This window comes from Rhodnius prolixus, unplaced genomic scaffold (assembly GCF_049639745.1).
Source record: "Rhodnius prolixus isolate KJV_2025 unplaced genomic scaffold, Rpr scaffold_18, whole genome shotgun sequence".
Classification (NCBI taxonomy): domain Eukaryota; kingdom Metazoa; phylum Arthropoda; class Insecta; order Hemiptera; family Reduviidae; genus Rhodnius; species Rhodnius prolixus.
In genome coordinates this window covers 1420004-1435118 of record NW_027411636.1, presented here as the reverse complement: position 1 = coordinate 1435118, position 15115 = coordinate 1420004, and the positions used below count along the sequence as shown (strand labels likewise).

Sequence of the window (15115 nt, the reverse complement as noted above, 5' to 3'; positions counted from 1 at the left end):
GTTTAAATTTCAAACCTTTAAATCTCTCTTTCTACTGTTCAGATTTTAATGCAAACTTTACCAAATTGTACAGAATAGTTTCATCTATGACTGATATAAATCCCGTTGTTTTAGTTTGAATAGGTAATGAGATATAGAAGCTTAAATTTTGGAAATGTTACATTTCGTTTAAATTTCAAACCTTTATATCTCTCTTTCTACTGTTCAGATTTTAATGCAACCTTTACCAAATTGTACAAAATAGTTTCCTCTATGACTCATATAAATCCCGTTGTTTTAGTTTGAATAGTTATTGAGATATAGAAGTTTAAAGTTTGGAGATGTTACATTTCGTTTAAATATCAAACCTTTATATCTCCCTTTCTACTGTTCAGATTTTAATGCAACCTTTACCAAATTGTACAGAATAGTTTCCTCTATAACTGATATAAATCCCGTTGTTTTAGAGTGAATAGTTATTGAAATATAGAAGCTTAAAATTTGGAGATGTTACATTTCGTTCAAATTTAAAACCTTTATATTTCTCTTTCTACTGTTCATATTTTAATGCAACCTTTACCAAATTGTACAGAATAGTTTCCTCTATGATTGATAAAAATCCCGTTGTTTTAGTGTGAATAGTTATTGAGATATAGAAGCTTAAAGTTTGGAGATGTTACATTTCGTTTAAATTTCATACCTTTATATCTCTCTTTCTACTGTTCAGATTTTAATGCAACCTTTACCAAATTGTACAGAATAGTTTCCTCTATGACTGATATAAATCCCGTTGTTTTAGTGTGAATAGTTAATGAGTTATAGAAGGTTAAAGTTTGGAGGTGTCATATTTCGTTCAAATTTCAAACCTTTATATCTCTCTTTTAGTGTGAATAGTTAATGAGTTATAAAAGGTTAAAGTTTGGAGGTGTTATATTTCGTTCAAATTTCCAACCTTTATATCTCTCTTTCTACTGTTCAGATTTTAATGCAACCTTTACCAAATGGTCCAGAATAGTTTTTTCTATAACTGATATAAATCCCGTTGTTTTATTGTAAATAGTTCTTGAGATATAAAAGCTTAAAGTTTGGAGATGTTACATTTCGTTTAAATTTCAAACCTTTATATTTCTCTTTCTACTGTTCAGATTTTAATGCAACCTTTACCAAATTGTACAGAATAGTTTCCTCTATGACTGAGAAAAATCCCGTTGTTTTAGTGTGAATAGTTATTGAGATATAGAAGCTTAAAGTTTGGAGATGTTACATTTCGTTTAAATTTCAAACCTTTATATCTCTCTTTCTACTGTTCAGATTTTAATGCAACCTTTACCAAATTGTACAGAATAGTTTCCTCTGTGACTGATATAAATCCCGTTGTTTTAGTGTGAATAGTTAATGAGTTATAGAAGGTTAAAGTTTGGAGGTGTTATATTTCGTTCAAATTTCAAACCTTTATATCTCTCTTTTAATGTGAATAGTTAATGAGTTATAAAAGGTTAAAGTTTGGAGATGTTACATTTCGTTTAAATTTCCAACCTTTATATCTCTCTTTCTACTGTTCAGATTTTAATGCAACCTTTACCAAATTGTACAGAATAGATTCCTCTATAACTGGTATAAATCCCGTTGTTATAGATTTAATAGGTAAGGAGATATAGAAGCTTAATGTTTGGAGATGTTACATTTCGTTTAAATTTCAAACCTTTATATCTCTCTTTCTACTGTTCAGATTTTAATGCAACCTTTACCAAATTGTACAGAATAGTTTCCTCTATGACTGATATAAATCCCGTTGTTTTAGTTTGAATAGTTAATGAGATATAGAAGCTTAAAGTTTGGAGATGTTACATTTCGTTTAAATCTCAAACCTTTATATCTCTCTTTCTACTGTTCAGATTTTAATGCATCCTTTACCAAATTGTACAGAATAGTATCCTCTATGACTGATATAAATCCCGTTGTTTTAGTTTGAATAATTAAAGAGATATAGAAGCTTAAAATTTGGAGATGTTACATTTCGATAAAATTTCAAACCTTTATATCTCTCTTTCTACTGTTCAGATTTTAATGCAACCTTTACCAAATTGTTCAGAATAGTTTCCTCTATAACTGATATAAATCCCGTTGTTTTAGTGTGAATAGTTATTGAGATATAGAAGCTTAAAGTTTGGAGATGTTACATTTCGTTTAAATTTCAAACCTTTATATCTCTCTTTCTACTGTTCAGATTTTAATGCAACCTTTACCAAATTGTACAGAATAGTTTCCTCTATAACTGATATAAATCCCGTTGTTTTAGTGTGAATAGTTATTGAGATATAGAAGCCTAAAGTTTGGAGATGTTACATTTCGTTTAAATTTCAAACCTTTATATCTCTCTATCTACTGTTCAGATTTTAATGCAACCTTTACCAAATTGTACAGAATAGTTTCCTCTATAACTGATATAAATCCCGTTGTTTTATTGTGAATAGTTATTGAGATATAGAAGCTTAAAGTTTGGAGATGTTACATTTCGTTTAAATTTCAAATCTTTATATCTCTCTTTCTACTGTTCAGATTTTAATGCAACCTTTACCAAATTGTACAGAATAGTTTCGTCTATGACTGATATAAATCCCGTTGTTTTAGTTTGAATAGGTAATGAGATATAGAAGCTTAAATTTTGGAAATGTTACATTTCGTTTAAATTTCAAACCTTTATATCTCTCTTTCTACTGTTCAGATTTTAATGCAACCTTTACCAAATTGTACAGAATAGTTTCCTCTATGACTGATATAAATCCCGTTGTTTTAGTTTGAATAGTTATTGAGATATAGAAGTTTAAAGTTTGGAGATGTTACATTTCGTTTAAATTTCAAACCTTTATATCTCCCTTTCTACTGTTCAGATTTTAATGCAACCTTTACCAAATTGTACAGAATAGTTTCTTCTATAACTGATATAAATCCCGTTGTTTTAGAGTGAATGGTTATTGAAATATAGAAGCTTAAAATTTGGAGATGTTACATTTCGTTCAAATTTAAAACCTTTATATTTCTCTTTCTACTGTTCAGATTTTAATGCAACCTTTACCAAATTGTACAGAATAGTTTCCTCTATGACTGATAAAAATCCCGTTGTTTTAGTGTGAATAGTTATTGAGATATAGAAGCTTAAAGTTTGGAGATGTTACATTTCGTTTAAATTTCAAACCTTTATATCTCTCTTTCTACTGTTCAGATTTTAATGCAACCTTTCCAAATTGTACAGAATAGTTTCCTCTATGACTGATATAAATCCCGTTGTTTTAGTGTGAATAGTTAATGAGTTATAGAAGGTTAAAGTTTGGAGGTGTTATATTTCGTTCAAATTTCAAACCTTTCTATCTCTCTTTTAGTGTGAATAGTTAATGAGTTATAAAAGGTTAAAGTTTGGAGGTGTTATATTTCGTTCAAATTTCCAACCTTTATATCTCTCTTTCTACTGTTCAGATTTTAATGCAACCTTTAGCAAATTGTACAGAATAGTTTCCTCTATAACTGGTATAAATCCCGTTGTTATAGAGTTAATAGGTAATGAGATATGAAAGCTTAATGTTTGGAGATGTTACATTTCGTTTAAATTTCAAACCTTTATATCTCTCTTTCTACTGTTCAGATTTTAATGCAACCTTTACCAAATTGTACAGAATAGTTTCCTCTATGACTGATATAAATCCCGTTGTTTTAGTTTGAATAGTTAATGAGATATAGAAGCTTAAAGTTTGGAGATGTTACATTTCGTTTAAACTTCAAACCTTTATATCTCTCTTTCTACTGTTCAGATTTTAATGCAACCTTTACCAAATTGTACAGAATAGTTTCCTCTATGACTGATATAAATCCCGTTATTTTAGTTTGAATAGTTATTGAGATATAGAAGTTTAAAGTTTGGAGATGTTACATTTCGTTTAAATTTCAAACCTTTATATCTCCCTTTCTACTGTTCAGATTTTAATGCAACCTTTACCAAATTGTACAGAATAGTTTCCTCTATAACTGATATAAATCCCGTTGTTTTAGAGTGAATAGTTATTGAAATATAGAAGCTCAAAATTTGGAGATGTTACATTTCGTTCAAATTTAAAACCTTTATATTTCTCTTTCTACTGTTCAGATTTTAATGCAACCTTTACCAAATTGTACAGAATAGTTTCCTCTATGACTGATAAAAATCCCGTTGTTTTAGTGTGAATAGTTATTGAGATATAGTAGCTTAAAGTTTGGAGATGTTACATTTCGTTTAAATTTCAAACCTTTATATCTCTCTTTCTACTGTTCAGATTTTAATGCAACCTTTACCAAATTGTACAGAATAGTTTCCTCTATGACTGATATAAATCCCGTTGTTTTAGTGTGAATAGTTAATGAGTTATAGAAGGTTAAAGTTTGGAGGTGTTATATTTCGTTCAAATTTCAAACCTTTCTATCTCTCTTTTAGTGTGAATAGTTAATGAGTTATAAAAGGTTAAAGTTTGGAGGTGTTATATTTCGTTCAAATTTCCAACCTTTATATCTCTCTTTCTACTGTTCAGATTTTAATGCAACCTTTAGCAAATTGTACAGAATAGTTTCCTCTATAACTGGTATAAATCCCGTTGTTATAGAGTTAATAGGTAATGAGATATAAAAGCTTAATGTTTGGAGATGTTACATTTCGTTTAAATTTCAAACCTTTATATCTCTCTTTCTACTGTTCAGATTTTAATGCAACCTTTACCAAATTGTACAGAATAGTTTCCTCTATGACTGATATAAATCCCGTTGTTTTAGTTTGAATAGTTAATGAGATATAGAAGCTTAAAGTTTGGAGATGTTACATTTCGTTTAAACTTCAAACCTTTATATCTCTCTTTCTACTGTTCAGATTTTAATGCAACCTTTACCAAATTGTACAGAATAGTATCCTCTATGACTGATATAAATCCCGTTGTTTTAGTTTGAATAATTAATGAGATATAGAAGCTTAAAATTTGGAGATGTTACATTTCGTTTAAATTTCAAACCTTTATATCTCTCTTTCTACTGTTCAGATTTTAATGCAACCTTTACCAAATTGTTCAGAATAGTTTCCTCTATAACTGATATAAATCCCGTTGTTTTAGTGTGAATAGTTATTGAGATATAGAAGCTTAAAGTTTGGAGATGTTACATTTCGTTTAAATTTCAAACCTTTATATCTCTCTTTCTACTGTTCAGATTTTAATGCAACCTTTACCAAATTGTACAGAATAGTTTCGTCTATGACTGATATAAATCCCGTTGTTTTAGTTTGAATAGGTAATGAGATATAGAAGCTTAAATTTTGGAAATGTTACATTTCGTTTAAATTTCAAACCTTTATATCTCTCTTTCTACTGTTCAGATTTTAATGCAACCTTTACCAAATTGTACAGAATAGTTTCCTCTATGACTGATATAAATCCCGTTGTTTTAGTTTGAATAGTTATTGAGATATAGAAGTTTAAAGTTTGGAGATGTTACATTTCGTTTAAATTTCAAACCTTTATATCTCCCTTTCTACTGTTCAGATTTTAATGCAACCTTTACCAAATTGTACAGAATAGTTTCCTCTATAACTGATATAAATCCCGTTGTTTTAGAGTGAATAGTTATTGAAATATAGAAGCTCAAAATTTGGAGATGTTACATTTCGTTCAAATTTAAAACCTTTATATTTCTCTTTCTACTGTTCAGATTTTAATGCAACCTTTACCAAATTGTACAGAATAGTTTCCTCTATGATTGATAGAAATCCCGTTCTTTTAGTGTGAATAGTTATTGAGATATAGAAGCTTAAAGTTTGGAGATGTTACATTTCGTTTAAATTTTAAACCTTTATATCTCTCTTTCTACTGTTCAGATTTTAATGCAACCTTTACCAAATTGTACAGAATAGTTTCGTCTATGACTGATATAAATCCCGTTGTTTTAGTGTGAATAGTTAATGAGTTATAGAAGGTTAAAGTTTGGAGGTGTTATATTTCGTTCAAATTTCAAACCTTTATATCTCTCTTTTAGTGTGAATAGTTAATGAGTTATAAAAGGTTAAAGTTTGGAGGTGTTATATTTCGTTCAAATTTCCAACCTTTATATCTCTCTTTCTACTGTTCAGATTTTAATGCAAACTTTACCAAATTGTACAGAATAGTTTCCTCTATAACTGGTATAAATCCTGTTGTTATAGATTTAATAGGTAAGGAGATATAGAAGCTTAAAGTTTGGAGATGTTACATTTCGTTTAAATTTCAAACCTTTATATCTCTCTTTCTACTGTTCAGATTTTAATGCAACCTTTACCAAATTGTACAGAATAGTTTCCTCTATGACTGATATAAATCCCGTTGTTTTAGTTTGAATAATTAATGAGATATAGAAGCTTAAAATTTGGAGATGTTACATTTCGTTTAAATTTCAAACCTTTATATCTCTCTTTCTACTGTTCAGATTTTAATGCAACCTTTACTAAATTGTACAGAATAGTTTCCTCTATAACTGATATAAATCCCGTTGTTTTAGTGTGAATAGTTATTGAGATATAGAAGCTTAAAGTTTGGAGATGTTACATTTCGTTTAAATTTAAAACCTTTATATCTCTCTTTCTACTGTTCAGATTTTAATGCAACCTTTACCAAATTGTACAGAATAGTTTCCTCTATAACTGATATAAATCCCGTTGTTTTAGTGTGAATAGTTATTGAGATATAGAAGCTTAAAGTTTGGAGATGTTACATTTCGTTTAAATTTCAAACCTTTATATCTCTCTTTCTACTGTTCAGATTTTAATGCAACCTTTACCAAATTGTACTGAATAGTTTCCTCTATGACTGATATAAATCCCATTGTTTTATTTTGAATAGGTAATGAGATATAAAAGCTTAAATTTTGGAGATGTTACATTTCGTTTAAATTTCAAACCTTTATATCTCTCTTTCTACTGTTCAGATTTTAATGCAACCTTTACCAAATTGTACAGAATAGTTTCGTCTATGACTGATATAAATCCCGTTGTTTTAGTTTGAATAGGTAATGAGATATAGAAGCTTAAATTTTGGAGATGTTACATTTCGTTTAAATTTCAAACCTTTATATCTCTCTTTCTACTGTTCAGATTTTAATGCAACCTTTACCAAATTGTACAGAATAGTTTCCTCTATGACTGATATATATCCCGTTGTTTTAGTTTGAATAGGTAATGAGATATAGAAGCTTAAATTTTGGAGATGTTACATTTCGTTTAAATTTCAAACCTTTATATCTCTCTTTCTACTGTTCAGATTTCAATGCAACCTTTACCAAATTGTACAGAATAGTTTCCTCTATGACTGATATAAATCCCGTTGTTTTAGTTTGAATAGGTAATGAGATATAGAAGCTTAAATTTTGGAAATGTTACATTTCGTTTAAATTTCAAACCTTTATATCTCTCTTTCTACTGTTCAGATTTTAATGCAACCTTTACCAAATTGTACAGAATAGTTTCCTCTATGACTGATATAAATCCCGTTGTTTTAGTTTGAATAGTTATTGAGATATAGAAGTTTAAAGTTTGGAGATGTTACATTTCGTTTAAATTTCAAACCTTTATATCTCCCTTTCTACTGTTCAGATTTTAATGCAACCTTTACCAAATTGTACAGAATAGTTTCCTCTATAACTGATATAAATCCCGTTGTTTTAGAGTGAATGGTTATTGAAATATAGAAGCTTAAAATTTGGAGATGTTACATTTCGTTCAAATTTAAAACCTTTATATTTCTCTTTCTACTGTTCAGATTTTAATGCAACCTTTACCAAATTGTACAGAATAGTTTCCTCTATGACTGATAAAAATCCCGTTGTTTTAGTGTGAATAGTTATTGAGATATAGAAGCTTAAAGTTTGGAGATGTTACATTTCGTTTAAATTTCAAACCTTTATATCTCTCTTTCTACTGTTCAGATTTTAATGCAACCTTTACCAAATTGTACAGAATAGTTTCCTCTATGACTGATATAAATCCCGTTGTTTTAGTGTGAATAGTTAATGAGTTATAGAAGGTTAAACTTTGGAGGTGTTATATTTCGTTCAAATTTCAAACCTTTCTATCTCTCTTTTAGTGTGAATAGTTAATGAGTTATAAAAGGTTAAAGTTTGGAGGTGTTATATTTCGTTCAAATTTCCAACCTTTATATCTCTCTTTCTACTGTTCAGATTTTAATGCAACCTTTAGCAAATTGTACAGAATAGTTTCCTCTATGACTGATATAAATCCCGTTGTTTTAGAGTGAATGGTTATTGAAATATAGAAGCTTAAAATTTGGAGATGTTACATTTCGTTCAAATTTAAAACCTTTATATTTCTCTTTCTACTGTTCAGATTTTAATGCAACCTTTACCAAATTGTACAGAATAGTTTCCTCTATGACTGATAAAAATCCCGTTGTTTTAGTGTGAAGAGTTATTGAGATATAGAAGCTTAAAGTTTGGAGATGTTACATTTCGTTTAAATTTCAAACCTTTATATCTCTCTTTCTACTGTTCAGATTTTAATGCAACCTTTACCAAATTGTACAGAATAGTTTCCTCTATGACTGATATAAATCCCGTTGTTTTAGTGTGAATAGTTAATGAGTTATAGAAGGTTAAAGTTTGGAGGTGTTATATTTCGTTCAAATTTCAAACCTTTCTATCTCTCTTTTAGTGTGAATAGTTAATGAGTTATAAAAGGTTAAAGTTTGGAGGTGTTATATTTCGTTCAAATTTCCAACCTTTATATCTCTCTTTCTACTGTTCAGATTTTAATGCAACCTTTAGCAAATTGTACAGAATAGTTTCCTCTATAACTGGTATAAATCCCGTTGTTATAGAGTTAATAGGTAATGAGATATAAAAGCTTAATGTTTGGAGATGTTACATTTCGTTTAAATTTCAAACCTTTATATCTCTCTTTCTACTGTTCAGATTTTAATGCAACCTTTACCAAATTGTACAGAATAGTTTCCTCTATGACTGATATAAATCCCGTTGTTTTAGTTTGAATAATTAATGAGATATAGAAGCTTAAAATTTGGAGATGTTACATTTCGTTTAAATTTCAAACCTTTATATCTCTCTTTCTACTGTTCAGATTTTAATGCAACCTTTACCAAATTGTTCAGAATAGTTTCCTCTATAACTGATATAAATCCCGTTGTTTTAGTGTGAATAGTTATTGAGATATAGAAGCTTAAAGTTTGGAGATGTTACATTTCGTTTAAATTTCAAACCTTTATATCTCTCTTTCTACTGTTCAGATTTTAATGCAACCTTTACCAAATTGTACAGAATAGTTTCGTCTATGACTGATATAAATCCCGTTGTTTTAGTTTGAATAGGTAATGAGATATAGAAGCTTAAAATTTGGAGATGTTACATTTCGTTTAAATTTCAAACCTTTATATCTCTCTTTCTACTGTTCAGATTTTAATGCAACCTTTACTAAATTGTACAGAATAGTTTCCTCTATAACTGATATAAATCCCGTTGTTTTAGTGTGAATAGTTATTGAGATATAGAAGCTTAAAGTTTGGAGATGTTACATTTCGTTTAAATTTCAAACCTTTATATCTCTCTTTCTACTGTTCAGATTTTAATGCAACCTTTACCAAATTGTACAGAATAGTTTCGTCTATGACTGATATAAATCCCGTTGTTTTAGTTTGAATAGGTAATGAGATATAGAAGCTTAAATTTTGGAGATGTTACATTTCGTTTAAATTTCAAACCTTTATATCTCTCTTTCTACTGTTCAGATTTTAATGCAACCTTTACCAAATTGTACAGAATAGTTTCCTCTATGACTGATATATATCCCGTTGTTTTAGTTTGAATAGGTAATGAGATATAGAAGCTTAAATTTTGGAGATGTTACATTTCGTTTAAATTTCAAACCTTTATATCTCTCTTTCTACTGTTCAGATTTCAATGCAACCTTTACCAAATTGTACAGAATAGTTTCCTCTATGACTGATATAAATCCCGTTGTTTTAGTGTAAATAGTTATTGAGATATAGAAGCTTAAACTTTGGAGATTTCCTATTTTTTTTTTTATCTTTAGCTTTATAATTACTATAATCGTAAAAGTGCACAGTTGTTGTTTTTAATTTGTGATTATTAATTTTATTAATATAGATTAAGAGATATTATAGTCAATCTATGTTAAATGGTGTGGTACTTGTACAAATCTTTTGTACATGAAAATAGCCTTTGTCGTCTTATAAATTTTGCGAAATATTTATGAAGAAATAACTCAGTAAAATTATTTAAATGATATCAATGAAGTATTAATGTAATGTTGGTACTTGCTGGTTTATATACATTTTAGCGTTTTATCTCTTGTACTTAGCGTTTTAAACAGTTAGATTTTGTAGAGAATTCAAAAGTTCGTTTAACAATCTTAAATATTTGAGTACTTACCCAAAGCAATAGGAACCTTGCACCATTGAGTACCATCCTGTAGTGTGATAATACCGTCACATTTTAACAATGTGTCACTATCTATACTGATGACATTGAACACGCCTTCCGTAGAATGATCAATCGTTTGAAAACCTAAAAAGCCTTAATGTTAATATGAAGATCGGAAAATTGTAAGTCATATTCTTTAGCAATATACATACTTTGAACATTTTCATCTTCTTCAAGAGGTGCAGGATCATCTACATCTTCAATAACCTGTACAGAGTTCATTCTGGATATCTACTTAATAATGGAAAGTCACATTCTGCAGACAAGAAAACATATCACTAAATATTTGCATTAAGTTCAATACCATTAACAATGTATTGATACGTCTTATTATAATTTCAGTAATTAGGGCACTTTAGTTCATACCTGGAAGCATATATGTTAAAATACGATAATGTTAATGTCTGGTTACAATTCTTATTTTTCAACTATTAAATAAACATTAACATAACTTGATTTACTTGAAACTGACCACACTGAAAACAAGCATCTGATACCAACACTTCATATCATGATTATTAATTCTCCTTCAGTAAAGAAAACATTAACAGCAACATTGTTTTCATCAGAGTACTCAATTAAACGTTCAAAACAACAATAATACTGAGTTAAAACGAAACCTACCAGCTTAAAGAGAATCTTGGGAAATTACCCATAAACTCATACAACAGAAATCTTTGACAAGGGCGAGGTCACAAACTACCAACAGATCTCTTTAGAATAAATTAATCAAAATTGGTAAATAATTTTTTTTTATTTTAATAATAATTTTTTTCATTATTGCAGTGAAAAAATAATAATATTCCATATTTTTATTTAATATAATTTGCACAAGTCCTTACTTGTTTTTTCAGAACGCCCCCTACCTAAACAAATTCATAGATCGTTCAAATTTATAGTCATTGATTTGCGAAAGTTTATTCATTATTATGAAGTAGCCGACGGTCTAATTAATGGTAATTTTTTCAATGTTGGAATCATAGAGCTAAAGAGCATAAATCATCATGTGCATCAAGGAATGCACAGTTTCTCTTTAAGGATTCTGTCATTTTTCTATCAATATCAAAATGTAACAAACCACAATAAAAATGTTTTTCATACCTTTATTTAAAATTTAACAATTTACATTTAATATAAATACAATATTTACAATATTTAGTAACTTATTTAAATTGTAATTCAACAGTATTTGTACAAAATTTAAACTTTTCAAGCAATGTTGGATACGGCAAGAATTTCTGTGAGCAATTTTAAAGGACATACACTTAATCTTCTTTTGTATTGATATTTAGTTAAAGCCAATTTTATTTGTGTATCATTTATTTCTTGAATTAATAAAATTTACCAATTCATAAATCCAATTAATACAAATAAAAGTATTAAAGCTGGGGATTTTTTGTCTGCTGCATTGCAAAGATCACCTTGACAAAAGCACATATAAACTTTTTCATGACCCCAAGTGGTAGGGGCACATCTTTCTTCATTATCATCTGGTCCTCGTTGTAAACAAAGACGTTCAGTTGCTGCCCCGTATTCTTTAATAAGAAAAAGTGAAGTGAACAGTAACTGCAGTAGTCTAGATTTTATTTCTACTAAAATGAATGAGGATCAATTATTCTTACCTTCATCTTTAAATGAATTACTACCTCTGTCTAATATTTTTCCACACCATCCTGAAGTGCAAGGAATTGCATCAACACCTTGGATTCCTTCTAAAGCTGAAGCGTTAAATTTAAATGGATCCTTACAGCTTCCTAGATCTCCACGTGAACGACATTTGAAACATCTATTAAATGCCCCTGGATGAAAATGTACAAAATAAATATTTACTTGATTTGTCAATAGTATGTATATATGACACAACTTTAAACTACTATTACTTATGCTAGACAAACGCTAGCAAAACAAAATCTAAAAAAATCACCTTCTGTATTATCTATTAAATAAAGAAATAACAATACAGGAACTAAACTTTTTAAATCACTCATTAATGACTTCATGGTCGAACATGTATAAATGAAAGTAATATCTGAAAAAAGAAGTAACGGTGCAATGATGCAAGGAGTAGGGATACAAAAATCTTAAAAGTAGGGGTGAAAACGCTAGAAAGGTCATCACGCCTTACTATACTAGAATTCTTTCGACTTGCTGGCAAAGTAACCGGTAATCTTCCTTTGTAATAATCATTTCCTTGAAATATCACATGTAAAATGAGTAATAGAAGTTTTTTGTAGCTGTTGAAAGGGAATTCAATACTTTGCAGTAGTCACAGTGTTTTATTTCATTATTCACTCAAATGTCATTTACAACTTTTTCCCAATATCAGTAGAATGTATTGCAATTTATATCAAATTTTAAAATTAATTTTGCAACAAATGTGCATTAATGAGGTCTTATAAATGAATAGTATTTTTTTTTTTTTTTTTTTTTTTTTTAAAGTCATCATTATGTCTTTTGAGTAAACATCAAATCTAAAAGAACTAAAGTTATTCTATGTCAGTACACCGATATGTGCGGTCAAGTTATTGTAACTAGAGGTGTGACTGGCTTAAGTTTTTCCAAAAAGTACGCCTGCTAAATGTAAATTAAAAAATCTATTAATTCCTTTGAAAATTTAACTGAATTTTAATTTTCCAAAAATTTACAGACGAATGTCTAAAATAAAACTCATTGGTTTATATATCTGCATTTAGTTACAAAACAATTTGGAGAAAAGCCTCCAGAAGTTTTGCAGTTAATTAAAAAAAACAAACTCACGAAACTTCGATTTTTACACTTCATACTTCCTCGATTTTACCAGCTGTTTCCTCTGATTTTCTTCCTGGAATCCTATCCAAGTTTTTAACTGTTAGATCCCCAGGAACACTTTAGAAGAAAGCTTAACTTAGTAGTCCTGTCTACCTTCTCAAATTACCTATGTTCCTAGATGACAAACAGAACACTACAAGACTCAGCTTGTAGGTGGAGAGTTTATCAGACTGGTGACTCCTTTACCTGCGAGTGAATCCCTTCAAAAAAAACGAAAAAAAAAACCACTATTTTTTTTCAAAATTTAAGATTTAGTTTCTACCTGGGAATCATCCTCATTCTCAATAAAATTCTACGAAGAAAATACTCTAAATTAGTAATAGCTTTAATGAAACGTGGGATTTTAATTGATACTGCAAATATAACCAGGAAAATCCGAATACTTAATCTTTGAAAAAAATTAATAAAATTGTAAACTGTTTAGGGTTTTATCTCTCTTTTAAAACATATTTATAAAGCAATCAAAAACAAAAAAACAAAAAAAAAAAATTAATTTAACTCTTTGCAATACCAGTTTTAATTTATCTCAAATGTTAGAAAACAACAACCTTGTTATCTCGCCGTACTGTTTAAACAGTAGCAAATTATTACTCCAAAACACAAATTAGCTAAAAAAAAGTTCCATTCTTAAATTTGTTTACACAGTATTTTTCTTTAGCTATATAAAATTTATGAATATTTCGTATATTTATGGTTATCACATTATGTTCCATATTACTGAAGTTCACTGTTAGGTAACCTTCAAAGCTGTTTATTATTTTACAATGCTTTCACATTTATACATTTAATTTGAATATCTGTTGTGACGTACACTTGTTTAGTGGACAAATTTACTTTCTAGAAGCGATTTTAATAAATTTCCATAAGTATTCAAGGTATTCTATTGAACTTAGGCTTGAGAGAGTTTTACAATTTTTGAATTAAATTACTTTTACATATTAGAACAATTAAAAATAGTTAATATGGTTGTTGAAGATTTTTTAAAAAAAGGTTATTCGAATTCATTCAATTAGAAGTTTGGTTTAAAATGTGATTTTTTTTTTTTAATAAAACATTTCTATTTTATCTAAGCAGAGCAAACATTATTGCATTTTAGCAGGTACTTAATTTAGAGTTTTCATCTTCAATATTCGTTTTGAGATTTCTTGACTACTTAATAAGTTTTGTTTTGCTAATAAAAAACATCAGGTAGTCAAACTTTTTCGGTCAACCAAAAGTATTTCACTGAACCGATTTTTCGATTTGCAGAGACATGGCATACTTATTGCTCAAAAGTTATGATTTTTTTTTTATTGTAACATTTTTCAAGGAAAATTTGATTTATGAGCATATCTGGGCGTTGAGGAGTGGATTGGGGCTTAACATTTAAGTTTAGGGGCTAGAGGGTTAATGAAAGGACTTGACAGCTTTTAAAAGTACTTCATTGAGAATAAAAATTACGTATTGGAAGAGAAAAGGCTGGCAACCTGAAAGCCAAAAGTATTTGCATGATTTATCCACTGGAGGAGGGTCAAGTTTCCGCTAGTGGATCAAAGTGCATGTCCCTTATCAAATGTAATGCCCAAGAGTCTATCCTACATCGGCCAAAATTTAGGTAGTAAGAATTTCACACTGGAAACCCAGCTCTTAGTCTATATTGGCTCTTCGTGACATCACAGCAGCCATAGAAAGTGAGAGAAAGGAGAAATGAGAGCTACTTCCTGCTAAGGGACTGTTCAAAACAGAAAGATCCGAGCAAATCTGGACATAAAGTTAGCCGAAGAAAGAACTGACTGAGAAGGTATGACTATCTTACGAGAGTGGCCGAAACTAGATTTTT

At 29.0% G+C, this 15115-nt stretch overlaps 2 protein-coding genes across 4 annotated transcripts in view; both read right to left on the bottom strand.

The window, feature by feature from the left end:
- Nucleotides 1–11192, bottom strand: part of LOC141462157 (uncharacterized) — a 40178-nt gene extending 28986 nt beyond the window's left edge. The window contains exons 1-3 of one of the 3 annotated variants that reach the window (XM_074143788.1): nucleotides 10855–11192; nucleotides 10641–10744; nucleotides 10438–10572 (exon numbers count right to left, since the gene is read on the bottom strand). In XM_074143788.1, coding sequence (XP_073999889.1) covers nucleotides 10438–10572; nucleotides 10641–10710 — 205 coding nt within the window. In that variant the 5' untranslated portion in view covers nucleotides 10711–10744; nucleotides 10855–11192. Of the gene's footprint in view, nucleotides 1–10437; nucleotides 10573–10640; nucleotides 10764–10854 lie in introns of those variants that run through there. The other 2 variants (XM_074143786.1, XM_074143787.1) reach the window with 2 other exon arrangements.
- Nucleotides 11193–11707: 515 nt separating this feature from the next.
- On the bottom strand, nucleotides 11708–12556 carry rtv (QVR superfamily protein rtv). Its single transcript, XM_074143802.1, has 3 exons — nucleotides 12413–12556; nucleotides 12111–12287; nucleotides 11708–12023 (listed from the first exon to the last, which is right to left on the bottom strand). The coding sequence occupies exons 1-3, from the start codon at nucleotides 12486–12488 to the stop codon at nucleotides 11830–11832; spliced, it is 447 nt and encodes a 148-aa protein (XP_073999903.1). The 5' UTR covers nucleotides 12489–12556; the 3' UTR covers nucleotides 11708–11829.
- Between the last annotated feature and the right edge of the window lie 2559 nt (nucleotides 12557–15115).

Bases quoted from the DNA above. Each gene is read 5' to 3' on its own strand.
- rtv (XM_074143802.1), bottom strand. From the start codon at position 12,488: ATGAAGTCATTAATGAGTGATTTAAAAAGTTTAGTTCCTGTATTGTTA. The intron at 12,288-12,412 runs GTGATTTTTTTA...ATTTTCATCCAG, and splicing joins TTTAATAGATAATACAGAAG to GGGCATTTAATAGATGTTTC. The intron at 12,024-12,110 runs GTAAGAATAATT...TTCTTATTAAAG, and splicing joins TAATTCATTTAAAGATGAAG to AATACGGGGCAGCAACTGAA.